Below are 17,299 nucleotides of genomic sequence, written 5' to 3'. Positions count from 1 at the left end.
GTAAGGTTAGGTTGTTTATTTGAAATTTTTCTTGTTTCTTGAGGTAAGATTGTATTGCTATAAACTTCCCTCTTATAACTGCTTTTGCTGCATCCCATAGGTGTTGGGGCATTGTGTTTTCAGTTTCATTTGTTTCTAGGTATTTTTTGATTTCCTCAGTGATCTCTTGGTTATTTAGTAGTGTATTGTTTAGCCTCCATGTGTTTGTATTTTTTACAGATTTTTTCCTGTAATTGATATCTAGTCTCACAGCTCTGTGGCCAGAAAAGATACCTGATATGATTTCAGTTTTCTTACATGTACCAAGGCTTGATTTGTGACCCAAGATGTGATCTATCCTGGAGAATGTTCCATGACCACTTGAGAAGAAAGTGTATTCTGTTGTTTTTGGATGGAATGTCCTATAAATATCAATTAAGTCCATCTTGTTTAATGTGTCATTTAACACTTGTGTTTCCTTATTTATTTTGATTTTGGATGATCTGTCCATTGGTGAAAGTGGGGTGTTAAAGTCCCCTACTATTATTGTGTTACTGTCAATTCCCCCCCCCCTTTTTTTTTCTGTTTCCCCTTTTATGGCTGTTAGCATTTGCCATATGTATTCAGGTGCTCCAATGTTGGGTGCATAAATATTTACAATTGTTATATCTTCTTCTTGGATTGATCCCTTGATCATTATGTAGTATCCTTCTTTTTCTCTTGTAATCGTCTTTATTTTAAAGTCTATTTTGTTTGATATGAGAATTACTACTCCAGCTTTCTTTTGATTTCCATTTTTTCAGTCTATATGTGTCCCTACGTCTGAAGTGGGTCTCTTGTAGACAGCATATGTATGGGTCTTGTTTTTGTATCCATTCAGCCAGTCTCTGTCTTTTGCTTGGAGCATTTAATCCGTTTACATTTAAGGTAATTATCGATATGTATGTTCCTATTACCACTTTCTTAATTGTTTTGGGTTTGTTATTATAGGTCTTTTTCTTCTCTTGTGTTTCCCTGCCTAGAGAAGTTCCATTAGCATTTATAAAACTGGTTTGGTGGTGCTAAATTTTCTTAGCTTTTGCTTGTCTGTAAAGGTTTTAATTTCCTCGTCAAATCTAAATGATATCCTTCCTGGGTAGAGCAATCTTGGTTGTAGGTTTTTCCCTTTCATCACTTTAAATATGTCCTGCCACTCCCTTCTGGCTTCCAGAGTTTGTGCTGAAAGATCAGCTCTTAACCTTATGGGGATTCCCTTGTATGGTATTTGTTGCTTTTCTGTTGCTGCTTTTAGTGTTTTTTCTTTGTATTTAATTTTTGATAGTGTGAGTAATATGTGTCTTGGCATGTTTCTCCTTGGATTTATCCTGTATGGGACTCTCTGCGCTTCCTGGACTTAAGCTTGACTGTTTCCTTTCCTGTATTAAGGAAGTTTTCAACTATAATCTCTTCAAATATTTTCTCAGTCCCTTTCTTTTTCTCTTCTTCTTCTAGGACCCCTATAATTTGAATGTTGGTGCGTTTAATGTTGTCCTAGAGGTCTCAGACTGTCCTCAATTCTCTTCATTCTTTTTTTTACTCTGCTCTGCAGTAGGTATTTCCACTATTTTGTCTTCCTGGTCACTTATCCGTTCTTCTGCCTCAGTTATTCTGCTATTGATTCCTTCTAGAGGAGTTTTAATTTCATTTATTGTGTTGTTCATCATTGTTTGTTTTGCTCTTTAGTTCTTCTAGGTCCTTGTTAAACGTTTCTTGTATTTTTTCCATTCTATTTCCAAGATTTTGGATCATCTTTACTATCATTACCTGAATTCTTTTTCAGATCGACTGCCTATTTCCTGTTCATTTGTTTGGTCTGGTGGGTTTTTACCTTGCTCCTTCATCTGGTGCATATTTCCCTGTCTTCTCATTTTGCTTAACTTACTGTGTTTGGGGTCTCCTTTTCACAGGTTGCAGGTTCGTAGTTCCCGTTGTTTTTGGTGTCTGCCCCCAGTGGCTAAGGTTGGTTTAGTGGGTTGTGTAGGCTTCCTGGTGGAGAGGACTAGTGCCTGTGTTCTGGTGGATGAGGCTGGATGTTGTCTTTCTGGTGGGCAGGACCACGTCCACTGGTGTGTTTTGGGGTGTCTGTGAAGTTGTGATTTTAGGCATCCTCTTTGCTAATGGTTTGGGTTGTGTTCCTGTCTTGCTAGTTGTTTGGCATGGGGTGTCCAGCACTGGACTTCGCTGGTCGTTGAGTGGAGCTGGGTCTTAGCATTGAGATGGAGATTTCTGGGAGAGCTCTCGCCGATTGATATTACATGGGGTCAGGAGGTCTCTGGTGGACCTATGTCCTGAACTCGACTCTCCCACCTCAGAGGCTCAGGCCTGAGACGTGGCTGGAGCACCAAGATCCTGTCAGCCACAGGGCTCAGAAGAAAAGGGAGAAAAAAATAAAATAAAATAAAATAAGTTATTAAAATAAAAAAATAAGAAAATATTATTAAAATTTAAAAAGTAATTTTAAAAAAAGAGAGCAATCAAACCAATAAACAAATCCACCAGTGATAACAAGCACTGAAAACTATACTAAGATAAACATGAAAATCAGAAACTAGTCTGTCGCATACAGCAAACCCCAAGTCTACAGTTGCTCCCAAAGTCTACGGCCTCAATTTTGGGAAGATTCCTTGTCTATTCAGGTATTCCATAGATGCAGGGTACCTCAGGTTGATTGTGGAGATTTAATCCAGTGCTCCTGAGGCTGCTGGGAGAGATTTCCCTTTCTCTTCTTTGTTTGCACAGGTCCTGGGGTTCAGCTTTGAATTTGGCCCTACTCTGTGTGTACGTTGCCCTCTCGTGTCTGTTCTTTGCCCAGACAGGAGGGGGTTAAAGGAGCGGCTGATTAGGGGGCTCCGGCTCACTCAGGTAGGGAGAACGGAGGGGTACGGTAGTTATAATTGGAATGCGGGGCGAGCCGGCATGATGTTGCATCAGCCTGAGGGGCGCCATGCGTTCTCCCAGGGAAGTTGTCCCTGGATCCTGGGACCCTGGCAGTGGCGGGCTGCACAGGCTCCTAGGAGGGGAGGTGTGGATAGTGACCTGTGCTTGCACACAGGCTTTTTGGTACCTGCAGCAGCAGCTTAGCGTTTCATGCCTGTCTGTGGTGTCTGCGCTGATAGTCGTGGCTCATGCTGTTCTGTGGAGCTCGTTTAGGCGGTGCTGTGAATCCCCTCTCCTCGCGCACCCTGAAACAATGGTCTCTTGCCTCTTAGGCAGTTCCAGACTTTTTCCCGGACTCCCTCCCAGCTAGCTGTGGTGCACTAGCCCCCTTCAGGGTGTGTTCAGGGAGCCAACCCCAGTCCTCTCCCTGGGATCCGACCTCCGAAGCCTGAGCCTCAGCTCCCAGCCCCCACGCGCCCTGGCGGGTGAGCAGACAAGCCTCTCGGGCTGGTGAGTGCTGGTCGGCACTGATCCTCTGTGCGGGAATCTCTCCGCTTTGCCATCTGCACCCCTCTTGCTGTGTCCTCCTCCGTGGCTCCAAAGCTTCGCTGCCACCCTTACCCCAGTCTCTGCTCGCGAAGGGGCTTCCTAGTGTGTGGAAACTTTTCCTCCTTCACAGCTCCCTCCCAGAGGTGCAGGTCCCGTCCCTATTCTTTTTTCTCTGTTTTTTCTTTTTTCTTTTGTCCTACCGAGATACTTGGGGAGTTTCTTGCCTTTTGGGAAGTCTGAGGTCTTCTGCCAGCGTCCAGTAGGTGTTCTGTAGGAGTTGTGCCACATGTAGATTTAGTTTTGATGTATTTGTGGGGCGGAAGGTGATCTCCACGTCTTACTCCTCCGCCATCTTGAAGGTCCTCCATCCATTGTTGTCTTATTTTAAGAAATCGCCACAGCCACCCCAGCCTTCAGCAACCACCACCCTGATCAGTCAGCAGCCATCAACCTTGAGGCAAGACCCTCCACCAGCAAAAAGATTATGACTCACTGAAGGCTCAGCTGATGGTTAGCTTTTATTTAGCAACAAAGTATTTTTAAATTAAGGTATGTACATTTTTTTTTTAGACGTCATGCTATTGGACACTTAGCTGACTACAGTATAGTGTAAATGTACCTCTTATATGCATTGGGAAACCAAAAAATTCATGTGATTTGCTCTACTGTGGTATTCACTTTATTGTGGTCTGGAACTGAACCCGCAGTATCTCCAAGGTATGCCTTTACTCATATAATGAAGCTGATTCTCCTTAAGTGAATAAAAACTTGTTTAGAATATGTTTATAAAATGGGTATAACTTGCAGTTCACAAGAATTAAACTTTAGAAAATCCATGGGCACAGCTCAGTTAGTATGAACATTTAATATTAATATTCTAATTGAACTCATTAGAATTTGATAAATGTCCGGTTCTTTAATACTTAAAATTCTAAACTATGCTTTTCATTTTGAGTGATCTAAGGAATGTATTTTCCAGTGTCAATCCTACTTTAAAATTGAGACTATCCAGAACTATAGGGAAAAAAAGAGAAATTGTACAAAGTGACATGACCATTACTGTGAGAGTGTTTTCATGGTTTACATCCACAGTTAAGTGTTTTTCTCTAAAATTTTAAACTTCATTATTCTTAAATGCCTTGTGTTATTGTTAGGTTTATGAACCAGTGTATCAATTTTGTACGTGTATGACTTAAGAGCCCATGGGTTTCAAATGACAAAAGTGTACTCTTTTTCATCCTTGTCTTGGGTGTGTAACTATGATTTTAAATGTAAAACTTTCCCAAGAGTTAACTTATGTGTCAATACAGATAAATAGGTCTCCATTTTATGAAAGCTTGTGTAATTCAAAGCTATAGATGAGGGGTTATCTCTTTTGGACCTGTCAGCATTTTGGGGTGTGTCATTCTTTGCTATGGAGCAGTTGTGTGCATTACAGGATGTTAACAACACCCTGTCTCTGCTAACAGATTGCAGAATACCCCTTCCCCACAATTGTGAAACCAGAAAGTACCACTAATTGCCAAACGCTGTCACCCGGGGAACAAGATTTTTTCCTTTGAGAACTGCTGTTAGATAAAGGAATTGTAAAATGAATTTTATCATTATATACTCAACTCCTAATTTTGACAGGAATAAAATTGGTCCATTTCAATGTCAGATATGTTTTCTTCTTTTGAACATTATCAGATCAAGGCACTAAATATTTAGTAGGTGGTCAGAAAGAAGCTGAAGAGAAAAAATAGGGTGGCTGTGTGGCAGAGAATATTTAAATGATGAAACTGGGTAAATGAACTGTTCAGTTGCTAGTACAGCACTTAGGGTGTGGTAGGTACTCAAATCCTGGTGTTTGAACATCTCGGAATTCCCTAGTGGCCCAGTGGTTAGGACTCTGCACTTCCTGGTCGGGGAACTAAGATCCTGCATGCCGAGCTGTGCGGCCAAAAAAAAAAAAAAACATCTCATTATCTGGGATCTCTTAAATTGAGCAGTGCCTTTTGTTCGCACATATTGCGAAAGATAACTTGGAGCGCTCACCACTTTGTTCTGTGTTCAAATAGATTAGGTTTCTTTGGAATTAATATTGTTTGAAAGCTTTAAGTGGCCAGAATGTACAGATTGTTCCTAGGTTGTTCAGTGATGCAGCCAGGTTGCTTGAGAGACTTAGAGATAAAGGTCTTTAATCAGTTGATGAATTGATAAGCTCCTAGGTTTTGTTGTTATTTATTTTTTTATAACTTGTATACTTCTCTTTATAGCAAGAGTTTTTCCTATTGTAAGCTATCCTTGGGGCTCTTTTTATACATCTTACGCATTCCTTATGCCCCCAAATAGTTGGAACCACAGGAAAGTAGTCTACCACAAGGGGTGTAGAGAAGTGGATTTTCAAAGTGTTCAGTTTACTGGTGCTCAGCGTTAATTGTTAGCATTGCACAGATTGCGCAAGTGAAAAAAGAGGTTTAAGAAGGGGAAGATTTTATTCAGTTACAAGCAGAATGCAGGAATTCTTGCTTCTGACTAACTTAATGCATTCTACTCTTTAAATCTAAATTTAAAAATTCTAATACTGCTTTTGAACATCTCATCTGATTCAGTCTTAAAATAGGTATAAAATTCTGTTACAAATAGAATTTCATGGCTCTTGCCTAAGAGTAAATTTTGGCCTAAAATGACTCAGGGAATTTTGGATAATCCTTTCTCTGGATCCTTCTTATTTAGGCTTACTGTCTTGTTTTTTTTTACTCTTGTAAGTGACCCACTCTGTTGAGACTGAGTAACCAAGAGTTTTCATTGCCAGCATGAGATTCCCTGAAGTTGTACATAACTTAGATATAGAGATCTTTGTTAATGTTGCCAGTTTATTTTTTTTCCCCAGTTTTTCTGTATAGTTTGGGAGGCACTGCTCAGATTCTTCTCTCAGAAGAGATAGGTAAGTAGCGGCTGCTTGGCAAGACTAGTAGTTTAGCCTCCACCAAAGCCACTGCCCTGGGTCTGGCAAGCCAAGCTCGGCTGACCTAAAGGGACTGCAGGCTTTCTGGGTCTGGCTGTATTTACTGAGGTGGGGCCTTTTGGTGAGTCAGCCAAACAGAGAAATTCTGAAGACTGTCTTGAGAGATAGGAGTTGAGCAAAGGGGAGTGGGTCTGAGTTGCCTAGGAAAGATGTTAATTTCTGTGGTAGGGTGATTGATGCAATCAATGACAGGTCGGGCAGTCCTGGGAGAGGTTGCAGCATTGAGAGAGAGCTATTCATAGGGTCTTAGAAGAGGGCAAAGTGGGAGAGCTAGTGGGAGGAAACTGCTTAACCTCAGGGTGTTATCATTGTGGCCTAAAGGTTGGTGATTATTCTGGAATGTAGTCATCCCTTAGTGTCCTATAATCTCAACAAATCACAGAGTAATGAAACATGGAAAGAGAAAAAGAACTAAAAAGAAAATCATAAAAAGAATTAGAAAGTTAAGAGGAAACTTTAAAAACAACAACAACAAAACAACCAAAGGAACATAGGGTAGGATAAAAGAAAAGGAAATAGTTGCATTAAACCCTTTAAAATAACCTTATGAAATAGAATGAGAGGTAAAAATAAGTGATATTTAAAATAAAAAGGCAGAAAAAACTAGCTAAATGGAAAAATATGAATCTAGAAGTGAAGATAATGGAAGATAATTTTTAAGTAGAGTTGTGAATATAAAAATAAAAATTTAAAAAACCATTACAACATTCTTTTTTTTTTCTTACAGCATTTGTCACAATTGTAATTTAATAATTGTTAGCATAAGTATTTGTTTAATGTATGTCTCCTCTCCTGGTTCATAAGCTTCATCCTAACAGCAACTGTGTCTTTCTTGTCTACTGCAGTCTTTTCAGGGCCTAGCAGTGTGCTAGCAACATAGGTATACAGCAAATTCTTTTTGAGTTAGAATAAAAAAGTATAGAAAATAATAATTTTCCTTAGAAGTTTTGTTATGTGAAATTAGAATTTAAGGTAAGGGACTAAAGAAAAACAGAGGCTTTAAAAAAGAGGGTAAACTAAAGTAGGCTAGGAAATAATACAATACAATTAGCAAATGTCTCAGCAATAAGAAATTATCAAATTGATAATGTTGAGTTTCCTGAGTTTGTTATGAAACATCAGTAATATGATGACAAAAGCAAACGTGAGAGAAAATAAGACAGGGAATCCAACTCTGTCATCTCCTCCCCTCGCCCCTCTCTGTGAGAGAGCTCCTGGGACTGAGGTCCTTTTGGTCCATCTTTTGGCTTTTCCCCTTGGAGATAGTGCTCTTGTAGGCCCCCCTTTTTTACTGAGGTGAAATTCACGTAACAAAATTAACCTTTTAAAGCGAACAGTTCATATAGTACGTTCATAATGTTGTGTAACCGTCACCGTTATCTAATTCCATTTTCATCACCCCAGAATGAAACCTGCTGCCCTTAAATAGTTGTTTCCATTCCCCCTCCCCCCATCCCCTGGCAAACACTAACCTACCTTTTGTCTTTATGGGTTGTCCCTGGCCTCTTTTTTTTTTTTAATTTAATTTTTTTAAAGTCTTTATTGGATTTGTTACAGTATTGCTTCTGTTTTATGTTTTGGTCCTTCAGCCGCTAGGAATGTGGGATCTTAGCTCTCTGACCCAAGATCAGACCTGCACCCCCTGCATTGGAAGGCGAAGTCTTAACCACTGGATCGCCAGGGAAGTCCCACATGGCCTCTTTTTAAACTGGATCTATTTGAGAGGGATGTGCTATGGCCAAAAAGAAATTATTTGGCTTTAAAGGCCTAGGTAGTACTGGGACTCAGAGCTACATCTCTTTTAAATATAAATTTATTTCTTTAATAGCATTTTCAAAGACTTCGTAAACGTAAATGGTAGTTATGTGTCTATTTTATTTTAAACTTCATAATTCTCTTAATTCTTTAGCTTTCTATCTTAAAGCTATATAAAATATAATAATTACATTGACGGTTACCTATACTACTCTAGTAATCAGATATTTATATATAATTTGCACGTGTAGTGTTTGTATCTCTCTACATTAAAACAGGATTTCAACCACTGACCTTCTGGAGTGGGTAATTCTTTGTTGTGGGGGCTGTTCTGTGCACTGTAGAATGTTTTAGCAACATCTTGGCTTAGGTGCCAGTAGCACCCCTCCACCCTTGCAAGCTGTGACAACTAAAAATGTCTCTAGACATTGCAGACTATCCCATCAAGGGCAAAATCACCCCTGGTTGACAGCCACTGCCTTAGAATCATTCCCCTTGAGAATTTGGCTTTCTCTTTACTAGAAAGAGACTATTAATATGTTATTTGTTAAAAATAATCCTCCTAGAGTTATAGAGGAGAATTGCAAAATCACCCAAGAAGCTTAGTCATTCATTGGTTTTTATAATTGTTCCCAAAACTGCTTTAAATTTTTATTTTAGTTTTTAATGTTGATTTTTGGCAATACTCTCCTTGCTGATTATGTAAGGGTCATTTCTTGTTTGGCTATGTTATGCTAAAGGAATTCAACTTGATTGCCTAATAGGAAGTAATTTCATGGAAAAAGTAAATACAGCCATCTGAGTTTTTCAGAAATACTTGAAACATTAAAACTGTATTAAAGTACAGTGAATAAAGCATTCAGCAATTGAAGAAAAGGAGAATTTTTTTAACACAAACTTTCCTACTTTGATGTCAGAAGAACTTAAGACAACCATATTCTACTATTACTACTGAACTTACTGATAATAAATTAAATTCTCCCTTTTTGTGCTTCCCACCTCTGCCCTAAAAGTTCTGTTTTCGGGCTTCCCTGGTGGCGCAGTGGTTGAGAATCTGCCTGCCGATGCAGGGGACACGGGTTCGTGCCCCGGTCCGGGAGGATCCCATATGCTGCGGAGCGGCTGGGCCCGTGAGCCATGGCCACTGAGCCTGCGCGTCCGGAGCCTGTGCTCCGCAACGGGCGAGGCCACAACAGTGAGAGGCCCTTGTACCGCCAAAAAAAAAAAAGTTCTGTTCTCTCAGAGTGTAAAGGCTCTTTGGCCGCTACTTAAATCTTGTTATTTCTCAGTGATCAGTGTTAAATGAATTAAGTTTTAAAAGGAATATTTGATTTGATTTAAAATTTATCTCAAAATAAGTTTGTAGCCTACTAAATATTATAATTCTAATTATAGATTCCCTGTAGACTTGAAAGTGACAGTTTTTAAGGATTGTCCTGCTACAAGCTAGTTTGCTAGCTAGTTTGTGATTTTACCTGTAACTAATTAAGTATAACTTGGGACAAAACTTTGGGGAAAAGAAGATGGGAGGGATGATGGAAGCTAGTCAAAAGAGGGGAAATTCAATGTAATAGTATTAGGTGTTATCAGTTAAGTATTAGGGTTGAGAGATGGCATCTCAACTGGCTTTTTCCTGGGCATAAATTATTTAATAATGTCGTGGGAAGAAAGAAAATCCCACAAAGTGGAGCTTTGGCTGCTTCTCTGCATAGTAAAATTCAGTTTCAGTAAATTCTGTTTCCAGTGCATGGACAAAGGAGATGAAGGCCACCCCTCTATAATTTTTTGTACCTAAAGTTTTCCTTAGTATAGATGTGGAGAGAGGTGTTATTAACATAATATGCTTTTTATAAGAATGTTGTGCTGTAGCAGCTTCTGTCTCCCATATGTGCTTGGAATGTATCTAATACATTCTTATCATTTTACTTATTTAGGGACTACGTTAGGAGTGAACTGGAGTCCGCCTATGAAGGACCAATGTATTTAGAACCTCTCTCCATGAATCGGTTTACCACAGCCTTAATAGGTAAGTATTATAAAAGAACTAAAAGTGTATGTAGGAACCAACCAGTCTTAATTACTATCTTCTAAAATTGGTTCATACTTAATACAAAAAATTGGAAAGCTCAAAGTTATTCATGATGACTTTCAAAACATAGCCATTGTTAAATGTTAGTCTTTTTCTTTCATACATAGGTGTTTCTTATTTTACATGTGTATGATCACATATAGCCTGTAGTTGCTTGTGTTTTTTTAAGGGTAATGTAAGTATTTGGGAAGATTAATTTTAAAATAAAGCTAATAATTACTTTGTAAGATTAAAATGAAAAATGTAATGTCTTAATATTGTTTACTGTTGTTGAAAGCCATTATCCTATAGTCAAAAATAAAGTGCCAGAAACATCAAGAACTTGAGACGTGATTGAAATATTCAGGTAGCAGAAAGCTTAAAATAGAAGTGTTGTCTAGGACCCCAAAACATTATGGATACAGTCCAAAGTGAAACACTAGACCCTACCATGCCAAAGTTGCAAAAAAGAAAGTGAGAGAAAACCAGTATGTGATTCTTAAATTCATCCATGTAGAGGGTGTTAAGAGGTTGAATGTTGGGATTTGAAGGAGGATTTCTTCAGGGAGCTGTTTTCTCTAAAATAACTGCTAGGCCCTTCTCATTTAGAGAATTTAGTGGTAGACCATTTGGAGACACATATTTTTTTTGTGGCTTAGGGCGGATACTACAGACTGGTGTCCAACCTAGGCCTGCAATATCTAAAGCTACACCATCCAAAACAGCCCACATGTGGCTTGCGAGCCCTTGAAATATGACTAGTCCAAATTAAAATATACTGTAGTGTAAAACACACCCATTTTCTCAAACGTAGTACAAAAATGATGTAGACTGTCTTGTTAATTTTTTAATATAGATTGAATGTCTGTGTGATAATATTTAGGATATATTAGGTTAAATAAAATATATTATTAATTTTATTTTTTTTTACCTTTATAAAATGATGCTACCAGCATATTAAACATTATATATATGGCTTGTATTATAATTCTAGTCTGATATAAAGGCCAGCACTGGGCTGGCTGGCTGGCTGTTGAGTTTTTGACTGTGGAGTGAAAATGTCTTGCGGGGTTCTCCTGTATCATCTAATCTGTGTAGGCAAAGGATGTTAGTTTACTATGGACTAGATGAGGGCCCCAAGAGTCAATGGAATTTTCTTAGGTCCTCCCAAGAGGGCCCTTAAAAAGGATGAGAAGACTCCAACAGGGATTGAACTTCTAGATTCCAAGGAGCTGAGGAAAGAACCAAAAACAGCCAGAGGAGGGTACATAACAAGCATCAAGGGTACTGCAGATGAGAGATCCACACTGATGGGGACAATCAGAAGAATCCTTAAAAGTGCCCAGGAAAAAGGAGATCCATTTTAAATACGCCAACTGCAGGGAGCACCAATACCATACCATTGTAAGAACATAGTTCAGTAAGAATTTTCTACTTCCCTCCCTTTCCTTCCCTGCCTGCTTCAGTCGTCAGTAAGTCAGGAAGAGAGTGAGACTGTGCTGGCAGAGAAAGAGGAAGAAACTTGCTTTAACCTCTCTACTCCCTCTCACAATTGCAGGTTTTCTGTGATGCCATAGGAGGCCTCAGCTGGAATAAAGGAAAACCCTCAACTTTAAATCAGTTTCAAAGTTTTGTTTGTTATTAGATTGAGATGAGATTAGATTAGATTGTGTAACCTGTGCTAGATTAGAAAAGGTATGGGACTTGCCTTAGGGGCAGGAGAACACTCAGTTCACAGAGTGGCTTTTAAGACAGTAGGACACAAAAATAATGTTGCTTTATGGCTATATCCCATGAATTGGTATATTCAGTAGTGGTAACATCCAGGTATGAAAATATTTGCTAGGTTAGAAAACTCATAAAGTGGTCTCTTTTATTCTATAATGGACACAATTTAGTAAAAATCTGTATATTTCCTTAAATTTTTCCTATCATTGGTTATGATAGTGTGTTTACTCAACTAAGATTCAATTAATTGGAAATAAAACAAAATCCATAAACTATTAAGTAGCAATTTTCTTTAGACTTTGATTTTAAAGTAACTTTCTACTCCTTTTCTTCCATTTCACTAATGAACTTTTAATGAAAAATTAAGTAATTTGAATATGCCATCATTTCTTAGGATTACAGACTTCTTGGAGATAGTTCTTACAGTGGAATCCTGAAATCCAAAGAGTACATTGTGATTTTGATTTATTCAGAATTGTCAGTTGGAATAGGCATGTCAAGTTAAACATCTTCCTTTTCTTCTGGAGCTATAGGAAAGATTTCCACTAACAGTATGACTCCTTCCTTCTTTCACCTAAATAAGAGGAGTAATCTTCTCTTAAAGAGAATCACAGCATATGAGTCATACTCTTCTGTGAAAGAAGATAAAGGAAGCCTGTAACCCCAGAGCTGAACACCGAATGTGCTGTCCTAGACTTATGGGAATTTTCAGAGCTTAAAGGAAGTTTACATCATGCTGAACAAGGAAATTTTTTTTTTTTAAGAAGAAAAAAGAGAATTTTATTTGAGCCAAACTGATGATTATAACACAGGCAGCAGATTCTCAGAAAGCTCTGAGGACTTGAACAAGGAAATTTAAATATCATAGCTATGAGTACAGTGAAAGTAAGACATACCAGAATGAAAATTCCGAATCATTCCTAATATTAAAGCATTTCCTCTGAGTATTTTATTTCTTTCAGACTTTTAGCTAATTTTTTAATCAAAGAAATATACTTACTTTTAAAAGTCAAGAAATACCACAATTTTATGATGAAAATCGGCTTTCTCCTGTACCACTCCTCTCTACTCTCAGGTATCATTCCCCAGAGGCCTCTCTCCTTTCAACTCACCATAACTTTTCCCTGCTGTTTTCTCTTTTGTCCCTTTCTGGAAATTCTCTTAATTGGATACAGGTTCCTCCCACATTGAGCCCCTAATTTTCTTACTGTTCCATTTTCCTATTTCTCTCTCTCTGTCTCTTTGTCTTTTGTTTTACTTTCTGTAGGGCAATTGACAGTATGTGTCAAAAGCCTTACAAAATGTTTCTTCTGACTCAGTAATCCCACTTATAGGAATTTAGGCTAAGAAAATATTAGGAAATGTGCTCCAAGTAGTTTATACAATGATGTCGTAAATGTACAAGCTTATTCATAACAAAGCATTTTATAATTATGAAATATTTGAAAATAGCCAAATGCTAATATTGTCATATGCATTCAGTTTTTTAACTAAAAAAACAGCAAAAGCCTTTATTTATTTGAGAGATATATGCATGATATGTATTAAATGAAAAAAGCTGATTGTGTGTATGCTTTAAGCTCCTTTATATAAAACATTTGTATATATTCACATGCATAGAATAAATCTGAAAAGGTAACAATATGAATAACTTTGAGCACTGCCTAGGTTTCAGATAAAATGCTAAGGCTTTACATGCAGTACCTTATTTAATGAACATGACATTAACAGTGCTACCTTTGGGTGACAGGATTGTAGGAGATTGAGGCTTCTTTTTCCTTTTTACTTCTCTGTATTTCCTAACTTTTCTATAATCATGCATAATCCTCTGTGAGAAGAATTTGTTGTTTAAACTTTTCAGTTTTAACTTCTCATTATTGAGTCATTTGGGAAGGCTTGCATGGTCCTGTAGAAGCAATTAAAGATTGAAAACCTCAGAATAAATCTTGTCACAGCATGATCTTGGACAAGTAACTATATCTCTTGGATTTTATACTTTTACCTTTAGACGAGAACAGTTAAATATTGAGGGCCTTTGTAAAAGTAGCTAAATATATTTAGTTGTAACTGAATTATTGTTTGAATTAGACATTTTTAAAAATTGCCATATTATATATGCCATCTGGAATGTGATAAAGACCAGTGGATATTTGTGTTGCTTTTTTTAAGTCAATCCTAGGGAATGGGTGCTCAAAATTCACAGAACATGTGAATATGTAATTTTGGTCAGATGAAATTAAAATTTGATTTAAAATATTATCTAAGAGATTCTAACAAAACTCCTTCAAAAGCTGTGTCATCATCCTTATCAACAGTGTTTTGTTTTTATTTTGTGGATACCAAATCTCGAAATTAAATACGTTCTCCCCCCCATTTTAGGTCAGTTGGTGGTGTGTACTTTATGCTCCTGTGTCATGAAAACGAAGCAGATTTGGCTCTTTTCAGCTCACATGCTTCCTCTCCTAGCACGCCTCTGCCTTGTTCCTCTGGAGACAATTGTTATCATCAACAAATTTGCTATGATTTTTACTGGATTGGAAGTTCTTTATTTTCTTGGGTCTAACCTTCTAGTACCTTATAACCTTGCCAAGTCTGCATACAGAGAGTTGGTTCAGGTAAGACTGTGTAGATAAAATTCTACATAAATATTAAGTATATTAAAGATTTAGTTCACTTTTATTTCACAGTCATGGTCATGGTAACATTATGTTTGACAGTTTCAAAATAGTAACTATTTTCAACCTAATTAGGAGCATCTGAGATTCTTTATTAAGTTCTGTTGAGAGGCAGTAAAGTGAAGTAAGTGCTTCTCCGGAAGCAGATGGTCTGGGTTCTCACTCTGATGCTGCTGTTTACCAGCTGTGTAACCTGGGATTAGTCACTTAAGTTTACTTATCCGTAAAATGGAGCTAATAATAACTTGTTGTACTTAACGCATAGGGTAGCCGTGAGATTTGAATGAGTTCAGTGCCAGGTAGATGATATTCAGTGTTAACTACGATAACAAAGACAAGAATGATGTAGAATTGAATACCTAGAGGTCAAATACTGTTTTTTTCCTGATTATAGCCCTACTGTGAATATAGTTTTTTCCTTACGTTTGTTTAATAGACTGAGAAGTTAAATAGTTCAGGGCTATGGTATGACAGATTTCATTTAGTGTGGTGCTTGGACTGATTTTGCCAACATAACGTGCTTCTGTTTCTCCTACTTATCAGCCTTTGCTCTCAAACATTATTTCCAGACACAAACAGTAGGTATTCAGAAGATAAATAGTTCTATTTGATTTAATCAGTGAATTTCAGTATATAAAATAGGTCTTAAAACTGACATATTGGTATAAAGAGGGTATTAAAATGGGCATTCTCTCCTAGCTCTTTACTGTGTGCATGACCGTAATGTACAGGAAGCTTTCAGATTGGTCAAACTGATACTACTAAATGAATCCTTTCCTTGTTGTTATTGTTGTGGCCCCAAGGGCAGATTTCCCAGAAAAATTCCCTAAGCTCTTGGCCTTACCCTGATTCTACTGATTTCTTCATCTTACATAATGATTAACTTGAACAACTTTCTTGAAAGTAGATCTTCCGAAGAAGATGAAGCTATTTTCATACTCTCATTGAACAGTTTCTTTATGGGGAAGGGTTGTTGTATTCAGAGTCAGAATGATGAATTTATGTATTTTTTATTTCAATTCAATCTTGTGGAACTACCCTGGTTTGTAAGAAGCGGTAGATATTCAGTAAATATTACTTGGATACCGTTTATTTAGTCACTGTAAGGACAAAGCCTCCGTTGTTCAGTGTCATGTTTACCTTCTTGGTTGCCATAAGGTTCTTGTAGCACAAGGTGTTGCAGTTGAAAATAAAGTATAGGTTACAAAATTTGTGACCTGGAAAGAATTGGATAGACAAGAAATGGAATCTGTTAGGTATTTCAATGGTCTTTTCCTTGAATGGAAAGGAGGAAAAGTATTCTACCTCTCAGTGATTAGTTTGCTGCTAATAATAATTTTGCAGCTAGCTGGACAATTTCCTTTTTCTTTCAATATTTTCTAGTTGGGAAAAAATAGAGGTTAATCATGACTCAGTTTTAGAAAAAATATTTGATTTACAGATGAAAAAATGTAAATTTAGAATAACCTACAAGTCAGTGTATTTTCATTTAAGGTCTTTATAGTTTTTGAAACATTCTGGTGTCACAACAAGCATTCTGGCAAGACCAATTGGCTGCTTAGGTTAGAGTTTGTAACCTACTTGGTAGAACCTTGTTGTGTTACCAGGGTCCGGTCCCTGGCTTAGTAACTCCAGAAGCTTGGTTACAGCTGTACTCTTAGGCTGAATCAGATTATGAGAATTAATTCCTCCTAATCAGTCTCATAAGAAATTGTTTTATAAACTAGATAGCTAATTTATTGACTTATAGTGGTTTAATAAACTTTTTTTAGGTATACCTTATTTCCTGGTGTTAATGCACTTGGCAAACCAAATCATTTGAGAAATGTTGCTTGATAAATACACAGTAGGAACAAGGGGAATTGATTTGTCTGGGGGAAAAGACTTCCTGTCTTTGCTCCATAATAAACTTCTCCAATGATTATTCTGTCTTCCATCAAACTACTTCTCATCTATGACCTTCCTGAATAAACTCTGGAAAATTCTTTTATATTTCCCTTCCTCCTAGCCCCTCAAGCAGTATTGCATCGTTCATACTAGTCCTGATCATTTTGATTAGACATGAGTAAGTTTACCAAGGCTCCTCAAACTCCCTTGACGTAGTTTTACTCTGACTGTGACTTTATTTTGACATTATCCCTGAACTGTTAGGGCAGTTTACTGTTGCCATTTGATGAGTGTGTGTCAACTGTTAATAATAATGCAAAATCAGAAAATTAACAAAGACATGCTAATTCCTACTTGTATGTATAGAGCTAACTTTGAAGGAATTTAGTTGAAATAATCTTGCAAGAAAAGAAAAGCTACTCAGTTTTTCTCTTTAAGTACTTTAGGTTAAACTCTTTTGTGTTTAAATGTGTTTATTGAAGTGATACAAGGTGTTTTCCTAAAGTCGTATTTTCTTACTCAGGTAGTGGAGGTATATGGCCTTCTAGCCTTGGGGATGTCCCTGTGGAATCAGCTGGTAGTCCCTGTACTGTTCATGGTTTTCTGGCTCGTCTTATTTGCTCTTCAGATTTACTCCTATTTCAGTACTCGAGATCAGCCTGCATCACGAGAGAGGCTTCTTTTCCTTTTCCTCACAAGGTAATTAATAAGGGTATATGATACTATATATTA

General features: G+C 37.5%; 1 protein-coding gene across 1 annotated transcript in view; it reads left to right on the top strand.

Annotated features, from left to right (window-relative positions):
* Nucleotides 1-17,299, top strand: part of RNF145 (ring finger protein 145) — a 61,663-nt gene that overhangs the window by 25,981 nt on the left and 18,383 nt on the right. Inside the window, exons 4-6 of the mRNA XM_007119414.4 lie at nt 10,144-10,235; nt 14,385-14,620; nt 17,091-17,266. Of these exons, the coding sequence (XP_007119476.1) occupies nt 10,144-10,235; nt 14,385-14,620; nt 17,091-17,266 (504 nt within the window). The remainder of the gene's footprint in view (nt 1-10,143; nt 10,236-14,384; nt 14,621-17,090; nt 17,267-17,299) is intronic.

The sequence above is a fragment of the Physeter macrocephalus genome, chromosome 8, assembly GCF_002837175.3.
Source record: "Physeter macrocephalus isolate SW-GA chromosome 8, ASM283717v5, whole genome shotgun sequence".
Taxonomy (NCBI): Eukaryota; Metazoa; Chordata; class Mammalia; order Artiodactyla; family Physeteridae; genus Physeter; species Physeter macrocephalus.
This window is presented reverse-complemented; position numbering and strand designations above follow the sequence as displayed.